The sequence below is a fragment of the Artemia franciscana genome, chromosome 5, assembly GCF_032884065.1.
Source record: "Artemia franciscana chromosome 5, ASM3288406v1, whole genome shotgun sequence".
Taxonomy (NCBI): Eukaryota; Metazoa; Arthropoda; class Branchiopoda; order Anostraca; family Artemiidae; genus Artemia; species Artemia franciscana.
The window spans coordinates 52378194-52395715 of NC_088867.1; the positions used below are offsets into that span (position 1 = coordinate 52378194).

The 17522-nt window shown below is 34.1% G+C and overlaps 1 protein-coding gene across 1 annotated transcript in view; it reads left to right on the plus strand.

Annotated features, from left to right (window-relative positions):
• The window catches only part of LOC136027572 (polycomb group protein Psc-like), an 86940-nt gene that overhangs the window by 24595 nt on the left and 44823 nt on the right, over nt 1-17522 (plus strand). Inside the window, exons 5-6 of the mRNA XM_065704952.1 lie at nt 7524-7614; nt 14629-14710. Of these exons, the coding sequence (XP_065561024.1) occupies nt 7524-7614; nt 14629-14710 (173 nt within the window). The remainder of the gene's footprint in view (nt 1-7523; nt 7615-14628; nt 14711-17522) is intronic.

Genomic DNA, 17522 nt, shown 5'->3' on the forward strand with positions numbered 1-17522 from the left:
TAATGATGCCAAGGCTATTTATAAAAAAATGGACTTTTAACCGAGAACTTTTATTGTAAGTGTTTTAGTGGTTTTTTTTTTTTTTTTTTTTTTTTTTTTTTTTTTTTTTTTTTTTTTTTTTTTTTTTTTTTTTTTTTTGCTGAAGACGGCCCTTAGATATAGGGCCGAAATATTCAAATAGGCTTTGTTGGTTCACTGTCTTGGGAAAAAAGTCCTCACTATTCTCTCTTCTGTAGTTGTATTATGGAAAGGCAGTGTGGTCTTCGTCATTATTTATTCCGAGATATACACCACGGTGTCAAGAGTCGTCAACTTCTGGCCTTCGGCTCTTTATTCCTAACTTCTAGATTAGACGAAATTTGTTTTAGTTCCTTTGAGAAGTTGAGTTTTACGCTCTCGATTGTCCAAACCAAATGACAAATAAGGCTAATTTCTGCTTCCAAATTTTATGAGTACCCGTAAGGGAAATCTGAAAGGAGGTGACCGGGCAGACCAGGCTACCCACTGAATTTGAAACAAAAACAATTGTCAATGTTTTATTTAATAGTTAATTGATATTCGACTGTGATTTTATTTCCTTTAAAACTTAAATTTTTTTTAATAGGCTACTGTTTTTCTCCTTCTGATCGATACCAAAACTATGGTCAGAATTTTTCTATCTTATTCAGTTTTTTTTTCGTCACAGCTTTTCAAAGCTTCATTTTGTCTTGTGTGTGTTAAATTAGGCAGCTTTGGCCTATGAAAATAAATCTTTGTTGTTTGAGAGTATTATCCCACTTAAACTACAAGGCAGGATGGGTGACTTGACTTGCCATAACCTGACTTGCCAGGCGAAGATATGGGGTTGTGCGGGGTTTTTGCTTAGGGGAACGTAAAAGTGAATTTTTAGATTAAGATTTTTCCAATTTTCCTCGCAGACTCCTTCGGATTAATATTTGAGAAAATATATATGGCCTTTGTGCTGTCTTAGCCCAGTTGCTTCGAGGGACAAATGGCTTCAAAATCTTGTATGCCTTGTGAAAAGTGGAAAACTCCTGGGCTGTTTTATTTGATGAGATAATGCACAAATATTCTACCTGATGACAATTTTTGAGGATTTTTTTTAATCTAGGTCACTTAGTAGCAAAGGAGGTTGCAGCTGGCACTTCTTAAAGTTTTAGCGCATTTGATCATTTGAAAAAAATCGAGAGGTAGGGGCGTTTTGATTTTAGGGGTGAATATAAATCGTTTGTCTCAAACATACACACTCGAGAAGTGAGGTTTGGTGAATGCTAATGGAATAATAAAATATGATGAAAAGAAAGTACTTTAGAACCAAAATTATGAAAACTACCACAAAGAATTCTAGAGGGGGACCGCCAAGAGTGCATTATATTAAATACGTAACCTAGCCAAAATAGCAGCTAAATATTTAATTTAAATATAGCTATAATGTAGTTTCCCAACGAGCTGAAGGTAACTGTATGGTATAGACAGCGTGAAAACCGGGTATTGTCTCATCTTTGCGATGCTTGTTCTCGAGTGGGTATTATATAATAGACAAATACGGTAAATTTTTTACGATTATTAGGAAAAACACGGTAATTCCAACTGCTTCATAGCTCAGTTCGGGAATTCTTAGCTATTAGTGAGTTCGAACTTGATTGTCCATCAATTGCTGTAATTTTTAATTGCAATCACTTTGCTGATTAATCCTGTAAAAAGGCGGTATTTATTAGTTACATCATGTGCTTATTTGCTGATGTTGACATGATTTTCCCATGGATAGTAAATTCGGTCGGGTTCTACAAAAAAAGTTTCAAAATGTCTCCTCAGATGAAATCGATGATTGTTTCTCCGACAAGGGACTTAAAAAGAAGGTTGCTTATAGATTACATGCAAGGCCAATAAAGACACCATTTGTAGGAGGGTCGGTGGGTATGATGATTTTATTAAGTGATTAAACCTCTACAAGTATTTCACTGTTAAATGTCTACAAACTAACACTACAAAGGAAGAAAACAAAAGAATAGAATAAATGAAACTAATAAATGTTACAATCAAAGGCAACAATCAGGTATAAATATCAAATATTAACATCAAACCAGTCTTCTAGTTGAATACAAAAATCTGTTCAAGCATTTCCTTAATACTTTATCAGAAATTACTGAACTATGACAAAATGGGAAATTAATTCCTAAAGAATGGAGTTCTAGTTCTATACCAAAACTTTGTAAGAAATAAACAGGACAAGTAAACAGGAAGTGGCTATTAGTTTCACTTTCACCACAAATGCATTCTCCGCTTCTAGCTTTTCCAATTTTATTTAAGAAATAATTTAACCGACAATGTCCTGTTATAATTTGCGTTAGCTGGTGTGTAATATTCATTTTAGAAGCAGCTATTAAATGGTCGGTCGGTGGGTATATCTCTCCTTTTAAGAAGGGGTAAGAAAGCTTGTAAGAAAATTTTTTAGCCTCGAAGATGACTAGTAAGAGGTGGTTCTTACGTAGGAGACAAATGACCAACCGACATTTTTTTTTCTGAATTACATGTCATAATTTTCGCGGGGAGAGTGATCCATACCTTTGGAAAACTCGCTCAGACTGCATAACTGGTGACAGGTTCATATCATGTATCGCATTTCGGTACTTGTTTGATAAAGGCCCTTCCGTTCAAGTTGATCATTCATCGACGCATTTGCGTTTGTTTCTTTCAGCTTAGCGTGAGATAGGACAAATAGAAGTGACAGAATATACGAAAAATATATAATTTTGGCTGTATATTGGCACATTAGGGGGGGGGGAGTGGAGGTAAAGTATTTGGATAGTACAAAATTTAAAAACAATTCTTACTATATGATTTGCAGAATAATTATAACTAACACTTTAGGCATGCAGACCCGCAATGCTTTACCCCAATCTCCCCTAATCTGCAAATACATAGCCCAAATTTATTTCTAAGGTGCAAGTTTATTTATTATTTATAAATAATTTATTTATTAAGGGGCAAGAACTATCTGTCAGAGAAACATATTAGAAAAACATTATGTAGGATGTACACCATACAAGTACCCGCATTTCCAAGAAAAATATTGTTTTCATGGAATTTCGTACTTGATGTGGACATTTTCATTTCGGAGTTGCAAGTAATGAAATAATTATGTGACAACTGAGATTTGGTGAAGGCCGAAAAAGGAAGTACTGTAAAACAACCCTACCATTGCAGGACTTGTAATATTAACTATTGCCACCAAATATTACGTGAGCTACTTATGGCTTTAACACGTGTCATGCAGACAGAATTCTAATTTACCATGCTGATTAAATTACTTTTATGTCCTGTCAGGAATGTATTTATAGATTAATTTTAGGGGTGCTTAAATTTGACGAAAATGCGAGGAGAGACGGATTGATTTAAAATTTGAAATGATCATAAATATTTTGGAGAAGGACATAGTTCGAAAGGAAACCCTGTGCTCTTACTTGCATATATATATATATATATATATATATATATATATATATATATATATATATATATATATATATATATATATATATATATATATATATATATATATATATATATATATATATATATATATATATATATATATCTTTCAAAGTAAATCGTCATCTTAAATGAAGTACAGGAAAACTGTTTTTAGCTTCACAACTTTGGTTCCAAAGATGTGCAAATACATTTCCTAAATTTAGAGAAAAAAAACAAGGATATGGCTTAAAATTCGACTCAAATGACAAGAAATGCATTTTCGGAACTAAAACCAGAAAAAAAGAAACTAATAACTGAAAATTAAGATAAATGTTGTTTTGCCAAAACCGCGTTTTGTGTAGACCTGTCAATTAGGCAAATTTCTAAGACTTAGGAATCAGGAGAGGGTTAACCTAGATGCTTCGTAATACCTTCCCATAGTATATTTTTGGCCGTGGATATATTGCTGTAAGTTTCACTTCCCTAATCTAACCCTGTTCCAAGATAGTAAAAAGTAGAACATATTCAGAGTTTACGCCTACATCAGTTTATGCTATATATGACATCTGTCTCAAAGCTGATGTTGGCACAGGGAGCTGACCCTAGGCAGTCTGGAAGGATCACAGCATTTTTTTTTTATCTTGAAAAAGATACCCGAGTTTCATCTAGTATAGGGGTAATTCAAAATGAATTGTCGCTAAGTCAATGGAGATCATGATTAATCTTTATCCTCATAAACATACCTGGGTTTTAAAACAATTCAAAATGAATTGTCACTAAGTCAAGGGAGATTATGATTTTGGTCTCTATCCTCAAAAAGATGCCAGAGATCTTTATTTAATGTGGTGGTAATTCATTATTGAACTGTCATTAGGCCAGCTGAGATCGAAATCTTAGACTCACTTGACTTAATGATGATTCAATTTTGAATTACCAACATATTAAATAAAACTCTGATAATTTTTTTAGGATAGCGATCAAAATCATAATCAGATATGCAAAATGTTTAATACCTGCCAGTAGCAGGACTCGACAAAATTCTTATGAAATGCCCTTGCTTGAACTTGCTTGAACTTTTTTATGTGTTCTCGGTAGTGCAAAACCAGTTATGTATATTATTATCAGAAGTAAAAAAGTAACGTTTGACGCTGTGCTATGTTTTTCGTGTAGATTGTGTGGAAATCTAAGGCAAAATACTGGGGAGAAAAATAGGGACAAATCAGACCTAAAAGACAAGGAATTTTAGCGAAAATTGATACAAAAAAGGGAAAATTGAAATCAAAATTGGAAGCATGACCGCAAATGTTGCATAGACATCTGTAGTAGAAGTAGAATTCGGTAATGTATGATGCTTGGGTGATCCTTAAAATTGATAGAAATTATTGTGAAAATGTGGGAACTGTTAGCTCTTTAATTCTGTGTAATTTTTGTGTAAATTTTAACAAAATTGAAAAAGATATATTATTGTCCTTTATTTCTGTGTTGAACAGTTTGCTTTAATATTCATTAGTTTCTTTTACGTCGCATTTTTGCTGGCTAATCTCAATGTTCCGTAAGTAAGTAAGAAAAGTAGGCCTAAGTCAAATAACTCCATCCTTTTACCTGTTGCTGCCGTATCAAATTTCAAGCCAGTATGAATGACATTTCAAGCCATTAAATACGCAACTACCCAAGACTGTTCCTGTCGGCCAATCATCCGGGGCCAAACGAAAAGTAAGTTGTCCCCGAATGGGGTGTTAGTAGGTCGTGAGTAAAGATTTAAGAGAACTTAAACTTCTTGGAAGTGGATAAAAAGAAAGGCTTTAAACAGGTTGGGATGAAGGGGGAGTAGGCGTAGCTTTCTTGGCCTCAGGAGGTCTGGTGCTGCAGTGAGTTATTAGTACTAAAGTACTAATCATAGTAACAGTTTTCGAGTCACAATCCTTTCTACAAGTAAATTTTCTGTTTGTCTATGGTTAATCTATATTATAAATCCTGTAAAGCGTATTTTCAAACAAGTTCTTTTTTATAACAATGCTTGGAAAATGATTTGCACATGTAGGTGTATTTGCTATTTATTATGAAATACACCCAAAAGTGTACCTTGTTGTCGTGCGGAGCTACACTAAAGGTTCTGTTTTTTTTTTTTTTTTTTTTTTTTTTTTTTTTTTTTTTTTTTTTTTTTTTTTTTTTTTTTTTTTTTTTTTTTTTTTTTTTTTTTTTTTTTTTAGGATCAGTGGTTTGTATCTCGGAAGCTGAGATGATGAATAAAAAATATTTCGACATATCGACTGTGAAGCCTACAGTAAATGTAAAGCAATTTTTTAGAAATTAAAGACAATTAGAAGGATTTTTTCAACCTACTAAATAGTGTAAAAATGAAGCAAAACTAAACAAACATTGCTTCGAAAGCAAGCTTCTTTGAACCATGAATATCATGCAGAATATTGAATTTGGTTTTCGATAGCCTGAATCAAATTATGTCTCTTTTAGAGATCTCCTGAAAATAATTCTGGAAAAGTCATTGTCGAAATGCTTAGTTTCAATTTTTGTTAAACCTAAAATTCTAGATTTAATCGACCAGGACAGTAGAGAGCCAAAGCTAGGTCGCTCGGACGTATTCCTTCACGGCTCGATTCTTGCTTACCTTAAATGATTATGAGAGGTTATAGCAGGACCTCTAGAATTAGAAGATAAGAATTAAACGTCATATTCCCCTGGCCTTTCCGTCCTATTGTATTGTCAGGCTGTGTAATACAGCGTGAATTTTGTCTGATATTTTGAATGCATATTCCTTTCTATTATAAATTTTGTATTTCAGTGGAAAAAAGAAATTATGTTAAATATTCAAGTAAAAATGTTTTATTTTTTGAAAGAATATAGAACTTTAAATCTGCCTGGAAATTTCTGTATGACCAAATCTCGTAATCAGCCCCTTGGCCCCCAATTCTGACAGTCATTTCTAGAAAATAAACCTTAACAAGTGTCGCTACCACATCACTAGAATATGGGCAGCACGCTAATTCATATTCTTATCAGCGCATTTACCAGAAGAGGTTTTTGATTGCCATTGGATTATATTAGGAATAAGGGCATGTGTCCTATCTTTTTGAACCCAGGCCCAATCCTGCGTCTTTGACGAATGAGAGTGCCAGACGGTTTGTATTAGTGTAATTCAGTGATTTTTTAGATTTCAACCAAACTTGATGAGAGATTAATAGCTAGTGTCCCATTTTTGCCTTTCAGTGGTCAAAGAGGTCAGAAAATCTCTAGGTGGAAGTAATAAATCTGCTTAGAACAGGGTGAGAGCAATATTTGACGTTTTAGTTACGACTTTTAAAATACGGGATCGACTTGGCATTTCTGAGAAAACCCAAATCATTCAGGATGTATTCAGAACCGGTCGTCAGATCTTTACCAATTCTAATGGGAAATAAGAGGTAGTCTCCCGTACCTGCTTTTGGGAGCCGAGGCTTTTTCTAATGTCATGGGGGAGCGCAGGGAAAGGTATTCCTCAGTCATTCTCATCAAACCTTCGCTAAAAAGGTGCGTTGGATCCCACTTAGGCCTATACTTGAAGAAAAGAAGAGCTAGGTTAATACTTGTATCTGATCTCTGTAGTGGTCAGTTCTGGTTTGGTAGAACCTGACATGAGTAACAGATACTGTTAAAGTTTTACACTCCCCTGTTCGGTTAACTTCTATGATGGATGTGCCATATTTTTGTCATTCTAATTCATTAGAAAGATCTCAATTAGATGGACCGGCGACTAGTAGTTAGGGTTTTAGTCGAATTTTTAGGGGTTTTCGTGGATACAGAAACGTATTAAAAACAGTCATCAATCATCAATCGTGCTTTGATCATGTAAAATCGTTCATGAGGTTGACTATTTCTAAGACGAACGTAAAACGGAACGTGTACCGTGAGACATATGACATGTGCTATTTCACAAGTGTGACCCATTAGTTAAACTTGCATTTTACAGACCGAGGTATTTTGCATTAAATTCTATACTGTTTGATTATTTTTGAAACCTGAATAATATACCTTGTTCATTTTTTCAATTGCAGATTCAGTTCCAAATGGGAGAATTTGTTCCAGAATGTTATTTTTTTCGCCGAAGGACAAGATTTCGTTGTCACTGGAATATATTGAGCCCTGGTATGACATAAAAAATATATTATTAAGAGAAGTTTTCTATCTAGATAAAGCTTGATCTGTCATTTTTAAGGAATATTTTTTTCCCTTTAACTTTAGCTGATTGGCTTTGTTTGTAGAATGCTCTTAAATATATTTTAGCATAGACTTAGTGAAATGGACATCTGGCACTTTATTTCGCGTTCAATTGTGGTAAAAAAAATTTATCTAGTCTCCCATTTTTTAAAATATCCTTTGACTTTGTTTGCTTAAGTTGATCAAGAGCTTATTTACGAGGAAACATTAAAAAAAGTAGAGTTGAAGTGAAATAGCCTGGCATGGCCTGGGAACTGTGACTTGCTATTGAGCAGTAAAACAGGATTTTACTGCTTAATTTGTACGAAGGCTAAAACGAGGTGTATAACAATCTATTCCACACTGCTCCCAAACCCTCGTGTCTATCGTTTCAAACATTACACCATTGCAATTAAAATAGTCGAAAATCATATACAGAAAACTTATAGCCCCCACCTTGAACAACAAGGAAAATCACTTTTTGTCTTGGCCTCAGGCGGTCTTGTTCTGCAGTGAGTTGTTAGTAATAATAGTAGCAACAGTTCTTTTTTCTTTTACTTCTTCATTTCAGACCCTAAGCATACATTAATGAAGATAGAAATGCAACAATGATTATGTTTTCCTTCAGTGTTACCTGATAGGCCTACTATCCATGAAGTAGCGCAGCCGTCAGAGTGAAAATTTGCCCGGTAATAGAAAAACAAGTTTTTTTTCTACTAAAAGTATGGAGAGACATTAAAACTTAGAACAGAAATATATAGGGGGGTTTCTCCCTCCTCTTTCTTCACACTAATTTTTTTTTCAGTACTTTTAAAAAAGCTCCTCATTATTCTGTTTAAACGACCTTTGTGTTTTAGGAATGTTTCTTAAAGAATTATATTTAAATTCAAACTTTATCGTCAAAAGCTAGGTATTGAGAAGGGGAAAATATCCCTCATATGCATAACAATTCCTGTTTTTTAGTTTTAATGCTGCTCCTAACTTTCAGTTAAAAAAACTTGTTTTTTTAACTTTATTTCTGGTATTTTTTTAATTACTACTGGGAAATCTGGCTCTATTCCCGCGGATTCCCTCTCCCTCCCTATGGGAAAGATCCTCTAGATAATTCAATCCCAGTGAAAAAAATTTTCGGACAATTCTATTTAACATCTCAACACGTAAAACTAAGTCGCTGAAGAAAAAGTAAGACAAATAAAAAGAATTTCGTATAGGAATTCTGGCTTCCCCCAAAGTAAAATTTCTCCTGAAAAGTTTATTTTCCCCGGAAACTTCCCCCCCCCCCCATGGTACATTCTCCACGTGGAAAATCCTACCAGCAGAAAATTCCCCTCTCGCCTCCCCAAAAAATGTATACATCCTTTCCAATAACAAATAAAGGTATGATTTTATTAAGATTCTTTGTCTTTTAGGGGGTGCTTCCCCCCTTTTTCGAAAATCAGGCAAATAACAAAATTTGGAATCAGCATAATAAGCCAATTCTTTTGATATGTCTATTGGTGTCAAAACTCTTACTTACTGACCCCGCTTCTTACTGACAGTTCGTTACCACAAATTGTTTCACAGTGGCGGATCTCCAGCATTTTTATTAAGGGGCAAGAAGGGCGTATATCCTGATAGTCATGGGACATGGACTAGTTAATATTTCTGTGCAAATTATTGGGGGGAATCACTCTCTCCCCCAAAATGACGCCCAGCTGTTTAACTACATGTCTTTTGAACAGTCTTGTATAGAAGTAATAAAATCAAATTGAATATTTGACATGTAATGATATTAATTTCTGACAGCCCATCAGTTTATCATTTTATTTCACTGTAATTTCTATTTACAATGTTGTAATAAGTACAAAAGAAACCTACTTACAGTTTGTTGCCACGAAGTGTTTGATAACATCAGCAATACGACTTTTGAAGACGCTTTGAATGACCTAGATGTTTTAATCGCTACATGAATTAATCACGGCAAAAAGCATAATCATATTTTTTGCTTATCTGTAGTATAAATCTGGCTTTATTTAGCACCATCTTGGTCTTGGGGGTGAGGTTAATCAAATCAGTTTATCATTATTGAATAGTTTGCCATGAATTGGGATGAATTTTACCCACGTCCGTAAATGTGTGAATATATATAAGTAAGCAAAGAAAAACAAGTTTTCTCAAATGAAAATGAAGAGCGATAATAAAATTTAAAACGAACAGAAATTATTCTGTATATAAGGGAGGCTGCATTGTTACTCGCTTCTATTCTACGAGTGCTGCATAGTATAACCAACAGCCCCTTATGTCGGTAGTTTACACCAATCAAAACCATTCTTAAAAGTAAAATAAATACTAGGCTACCCAAATAATATTCAAGGGCTCAGATTTTGAAATTTCGGCATTACAGCACCACGAACCATTGTTGCTACATAAGCTTTTTTTTTTAAAATTTAGCATGTGCTGTCTTCGAGAATTTTTAAGCCTTTTGTTTTAAAATAAGTCAGACTTTCCCGGAAAATCCTTACTCTACTTCATATTTCCCTGAATCCCCAGATTCAAAATATGTGTACCTAATATATATATATATATATATATATATATATATATATATATATATATATATATATATATATATATATATATATATATATATATATATATATATATATATACATACATATATATATACATATATATATATATATATATATATATATATATATATATATATATATATATATATATATATATATATATATATATATATATATATATATATATATATATATATATATATATATATATATATATATATATATATATATATATATATATATATATATATATATATATATATATATATATATATATATATATATATATATATATATATATATATATATATATATATATATATATATATATATATATATATATATATATATATATATATATATATATATATATATATATATATATATATATATATATATATATATATAGGTACTACCGGGCTTTCACCCTTCCGTAACTATATTCAGCCTCAATCCAAATGAAGGAAGAAAGAAGATGAATGTTTAATTCTCTGCTGCCGAAACTATATTTACCTCAAATTTCACTGTAAGTTCAAAAATTTGGCATAAAAATGTGCTATTGTAAGCTTCAGGGGCCCCTCCCCCTCTTAAGCAACGACCCGTCGACTCTCCTCAGTAATAACTTATGTGAAATTATACCTTATTGTACGGAACTTTATCAAGCATCCCACATTGTTCAATTCAGAAAATAAGCGTTTATATTAATCTTTATGTTTGTATGAACTACGTGACTATTCAGAAATGGACGCGGCACCGTGTGGTTTACCCGTCCCTGAAATTGGGGAGTTGAGTAGCGTACAAAATATTTGGATAATTTCTCGTCGTTTGTCTATCTCAGAATTTTCAATGGTTAAAAACTTGGCCATTCTTGGGTTAAATTTTAAGTTAGTGCTATAAAATGGTAGAGAACGTCACTTTGTTGAAACACAATCCTTTTTATAGCTTAAAAAGGATTTTAATTTTCAATGGAATGAGCCATCTCCCAAATTCCTAGTACTTTTGGTTTGATGCAATCAACCCTGGGAAAAAAACAGCAAATAAATACGAATTGCACATTTTTGTGCAATTCAAGGCATGCATTTGTCTTGCTTCTCGAAAAAATAACACCTTTTTGAAATTTTCAATGAAATGAGCCGTGTCCCAAATTTCTAATACTATTGGTTCGATACAATCATCCCTGAAAAATAAACAGCAAATAAATACGAATGCGTGGCCTTGCTTCTCGAAAAAAAATGCATATTTTTACGTTTGTGCAAATGGGAGCTTGAAACATACTACAGCAGGTTTTTCTGATGTTAAAACACATTGTGCCCATATGTTTATATAAAATGAAACATTGTAAAAAACTGAAATTAAATTTACCAGTTCATTGTATTAGAATAAGGATTCAGGTGCGAGCTAATTGTCTACCGCTTCTAATAAACTGGAGGGATATATCCATAAATCAACGTCTCCTAGATATTGTGGCAACAAGCACTTTAATTTTAAACGGTTTGAAGGCTCGAAAGCAGGAGTTTTTTATTTGTACCTGCTTATTTATGATGCTTATTTGTATAAGTTTTGTACGTGACTTTTCCAGCTTTGAAATACGCATAAACACACGCAAACACATACACACACGCAAACACATACACACACACACACACACATATATATATATATATATATATATATATATATATATATATATATATATATATATATATCAGGAAATGAGAAATATCTTCCTTTTTCAAACGCCGAAACCATTGCTCCTGTTTGCTCTTGCCGTCCTCCCCCAAGCAATTTTCTAATGAGCCTCATTATACACCAGCTCGCCCTTTCCACCTCTGTGCTGCATGTGAATATAATGTTTTATAATTTAGGGAAAAATAATGTCGTAATGAGAAGGACACTGTTACCGCCCCCCTTCTCCACCACCCAATAATAAAGACATAGACCAAAGCACTCTTGGAATCAAGAAGGATTACATGCTAATTTTCCCTTCATCATAGCTGGTCAACTTGATCCTCTTTGGGGGCTGGGACAAAATCCTAGTTTGGTTTTTATACCACTTTCCTATGTAATAATCTTTTTGATCAGTGAAAAAGGGTAGTAGAATTCCAATGTGGCCTGTCCTGATCTCCTAGGACTATTGTTTCGACACGATCATTTGTGGGAAAAAAGATTAATAAATAAATCAACACTCATCCGATCTCCCTCCAAAAAAAATGCAAAAGTCTACATGTTTTTTTAGATAGGACTTCGAAACCTCTGTAGTATGGTCCTTTTATATGCTAAATCTAAATGTGTGATTCTCATTAAGATCACTTGCCTTTTTTTGGGTGTTTTCCCCTTTTTTCCAAAATCAGGAACACCGTATTTTTAGATGGGTTACTTTAAACTAAAAGAATTTCATATATTGGGAATCAGCATAAAAAGCCAGTATGGTAATTGTTATCAAAACTCCTTTTTAGAGTTTTGGTTACTATTGGCCCTTGTCGCTCCTTAATTATAATTCTTTAACGTAATAAGTTTGACGGTCATTGATCAGTAAAACGTACTACTGCAGCAGCAATTGCTGCATTCTTATTTGTTTTATCTATTTTAAAAGGTGCTCAGCTCAATCCAAGGATTTTGGCAAGTACCACAAAATAGATTTCTTCGCAACCGAGTCTTGATTGTCGCTAATACTCGAGGGAGAAATCTTCAATCTCGTATATTATGGGGCGGGTGATGATGCATTGATCGGCCGCCTCCTTTCCTCCCTTCGTGCCTGTCGGCATTTCTCCTTGGCAACCATTGAAAATTGTGCCTTACTTGTTATTTACATTTTAAATTAAAATAAGAATGATTTTTATCCATAGAAAAGAGATTTGAAGAGGCGAACGGAGAGGACTTGGTATTCAGGAATAACTTAAATTATCAATAGGCATGATCTGTTTGGAATGGATAACCTTTTGAAAGAGTAATGACTGGATGTAGGTCATCTTGTAGTATAGGCAAGGCTGCATCCTGGGGGGGGATTGATCCCAATCCTTAAAGTTTGCCTGACTCATAAAAACGTAACACAAATACATATAAATAAATTGTGATGCGTTTTTTCAAGTATTTTTTATGTCTTTTTATTCGAATAAAATAATATTCAAATGAGTTTTTATTTGAAACGTAAATTCCTCGCAGCCGACGGAAGATAATATTTCTTTGTTAGTAATCATCATGCTTAATGGTAAAGAACATACCCCCTTGCTAAAAACAATGTCAGATTGGGGATGTTTCACATTTCGGATCATTTCCAAGACAGAAGACATGAGGGCTGTTCATCTACCCAACGGTCTAAAAACATTGTATTTATCTTCCGCAAGTGTCAATTGCAGAAGTAAACAAACACTCATTTACGTTAATAATTGCAGTACACGGACAAAAAATGCAACGCCGAACCAATCAATGCTTATTGACTCCAAAATCAAAAGATGTTCCATATACACAAGATCCAAGGTGGAGAATATGTTTCGGGGCATAACACAAAAATTTACATAGCGCGATAAAATACACGAAGCCGTGCTTTTTTATTTCTTTTTTCACCTGATTATCAAAATTTCAGTGTCTCCGTTCGAAAATGCCTAGGTGATTAAGATAATAACATTTATATTTTCCTGAGTGGCTCAGTTAGTCCAGAAAGGGCATTTTTCTTAAAACAAGGCTACAGAACCAATTGATATATATTGTTGTCACTTGAAGCAGATTTTTACTGTTAGTTTTAGCTTTATTTAGAACATTTAAATAAATTTTTAGAAATTTCTTTTTCCAATCACTTACAAAAATATAAAGTGGTCGGGAACTTTATTGTGTGAATATTGGGATTTTGATGATTTTATAAAAAATTCTGCTTTTTGCACAATTTGCCTTTTGCCTGGGAGTTTTCAAGATGATGCCCTATTCCTTTGAATAAGCTCGGAACTGGGGGCAATTCAAAGAGGGGCAGGATAAAGCTTCTCCGGCTGGGTAGGAGCACCATGAAAAAATTTTTCAAGGCAGTTGTATTAGTAAATTTCTCGTTATTATGAAAATTTTCAAGTGTCAGGCGAGGATTATTTTTCCTTTGACACGGCCAATTCTAGGAATTGGCCTAGCAACGGGCCCTTTCTTGGCCGCATAGAAATCAAAGTTGCATTTATGTCATATCAGTAAAACATAATACATGGAAAGGCTTTATGTCGTTGATTTTCCAAGAGGAATTAAGGCACAAGTGATTTCTCGGCTGAAACCTTCAGGGAAAAAAAAACTGAAATATCAGGTAACAGTTAAAGATTAGAAGAGGCATGTAAATAGAATATCAGAAAAACATAATTGGTTATTGATTTAATGGTTAAACTTTTTATTTCACAAAATGACATGTTTTGTTTATTTATAGCGCCAGAGAGACTTTAGAAGAATTCAAACAATCGGCAGATAGAGAAGAAGAAACAGACTTGGCACTCAATAGAGCAAAGAAGGTTAGTTTTAGATACATTAGTCCTTTTCTTATGTGTTAACGGAACTTCAATATCATATAAAATAGAATATTAGAAGAAACAAGTTTTTTCAACTCAAAGTAAGGAACAGAATTAAAGAACAAAACGAACAAAAATTATTTCGTATATGTAGGGCTTTCCCCTCTCCTAAATACCTTGCTCTTTACGCTAAAACTTTTAGCACTTTGAAAAAAGCTTCCTATTTCAATTGTGTTTCAGGAGCCGTTCTTAAAAAAATGGGAGAAACAGGCAAACTTTAGTGTAAAGAGCAAGATATTAAAAGGTGGACAGCGCCTTCATATAAGGAATGATTTCTGTTTGTGTTTCAAATAATGCAGGTGAATCTGGCTTATCCTCCATCAAAAATTCCCTCTCCTCATGGGAAAATCCTCCATGGAAAGTTCCTTCCACTTAAAACATCCCCGACCACTAAAATTTCCTCTGGACAATTCCATCCTCACTAAAAATTCCCCTCCCCCTCCGTTTAAATTTCTTGCGGGCCATTCAACCTGAAAAATTCTCATTAGCATACTTTCATTAGAAAATACTTTTATTTATAATCGTTTTTTCATCACTCCGGAAATCCCCCCTCCCTTTCGTGGAAATTTTTCCCGGAAATCACGCTGAATATTTCCCCCCGACAATTCCCTCGGAGCATCCCCACATGCAAAATTGAGTTGGCAAAGAGAAAGTAAGACAAATAAAAAAAATTTCGTACAGAAATTCTGTCAAATCCCCCCAATAAAAGTTCCCCCTTGAAAGTTCACCATCTCCCTTCCTATGGAAAGCCCCCCCCCCAATGAAAACCAACCCCAAGCGCAAAATCCACCCCTTCCCCCTAAAAAAGTCTGTATACTTCCAAATAACAAAAATTATACGTCAGTAATGGGTAAATTTTTTAACTTAAAGACCCATTCCCAAAGGCTGTAGGGGGCCTTGTTGTCTCCAAAGGAATAATTTTTGGACCTTTTATCTATGTTGAACGAAATGACGTCTTAAAATTTTGATTTGACGGTTTGGGGAAAAAGTTGGCGTCGGAGAGGGGCCAGTTGTCCTCCAATCTTTCAGGTCACTTGAAAGAGCTTAATTTCCGTTCGAGTAAGTCATTTCTAAAAATTTTAGGACCATTGGTTCGATTCGGTCACCCCTAAGAAAAAAAAACAACAACAAATAAACACGCCTCCGCGATCTTTCTTCTGGCAAAAAATACGAAATGTACCTTTCTGCAGATAGGAGCTTGAAACCTCTACAGTAAAATGCTCTCATACGCTGAATCAGATGATGTGATTTTCACTGAGATTCTCTGACTTTTAGGGAGCGTTTACCCCTTTTTTTCGGAAATCAGGCTAATTTTTCCGGCTCATAACCTTTGAAGGGCAATACGACAGCTAATGAATCTTATACATTTAGAATCAGCATAATAAACCAATTCCTTTGATATATATATATATATATATATATATATATATATATATATATATATATGTATTGATATTCAAATTCCGTTTTTTTAGGATCTTGGTTTCCATTGAGCCGAGTTGCTCCTTACTTACAGTTCATTCGTTACCAAGAACTGTGTGATAATCATCCGGTACAACAACAAATAAACACGCATCCGCGATCTTTCTTCTGGCAAAAAAACGATATATACCTTTCTGCAGATATGAGCTTGAAGCCTCTACAGTAAAATTTTCTCATACGCTGAATCTGATGATGTGATTTTCACTGAGATTCTCTTGACTTTTAGGGAGCGTTTACCCCCTTTTTTCGAAAATCAGGCTAATTTTTCTGGCTCATAACCTTTGATGGGCAATACGACAGCTAATGAATCTTATACATTTAGAATCAGTATAATAAACCAATTCCTTTGATATATATATTGATATTCAAATTCCGTTTTTTAGGATTTCGGTTTCCATTGAGCCGAGTTGCTCCTTACTTACAGTTCGTTCGTTACCAAGAACTGTGTGATAATCATCCGGTACTTTTATTAGAAGCGAATTTTTGAATACACGAGCGTTAAGACACAGTACAGGTCGTTCATCTTTTTTAACGTTGATTTTGGGGAAGCTTTACAAAACATAATTTTCTTCTGGAGAAATTCGAAAAAAAAGCCGGAGAGTCTGAGTATAACGGAAGTACTCATAGAATGCTTTGAGGGTATAAACCGACAAGGGTAGGCCTAGATTCCCCTATCGTTATCTGCAGACATGTTTGATTTCTTGAAGTTCGCCTGGAACAATAACATCATAATACAATTAAGGCGGTTCATTCGAACCTGGGCCAGGCCTATTCTAATCAGGGGCCTCCTAAGACCCAAGTTTGCCCCCCCCCAGCTGAAATGCAGTTTCTGCAAAAAAAAAAAAACTTTTCAAAACTGAGATAAGCCTGCATAATTCAAGCATCCAGAGAAACGTATCAGTTTTCTTTAGTCTATCTTTGCTTTTATGGTACCATACGGCTTATTTTTTCATTTTTCACTATCATTTTCACTGATTTGGAAAAATTGGCTCTACTTTTGCCCCCCCCCCCCTCCCCCTCGCCTTCAGGATTTTGACGAAATTGCACGCCGCTGATCAAACAGTTCGTGGTAGCGAACTGTAGTAAGGAGCGACCCATGCTCAATAGTAACCAAAACTCTTAAAAAACGGAATTTAGATACCAATAGTTACATCAATAGAATCGAATTTTAATGCTGATTTTAAATATACAAGTTTCTTCAAGTTTATTCTTACCCATCAAAAGTTACGAGCCTGAGGAAATTTGCCTTATTTTAGAGAATAGGGAGAAACAC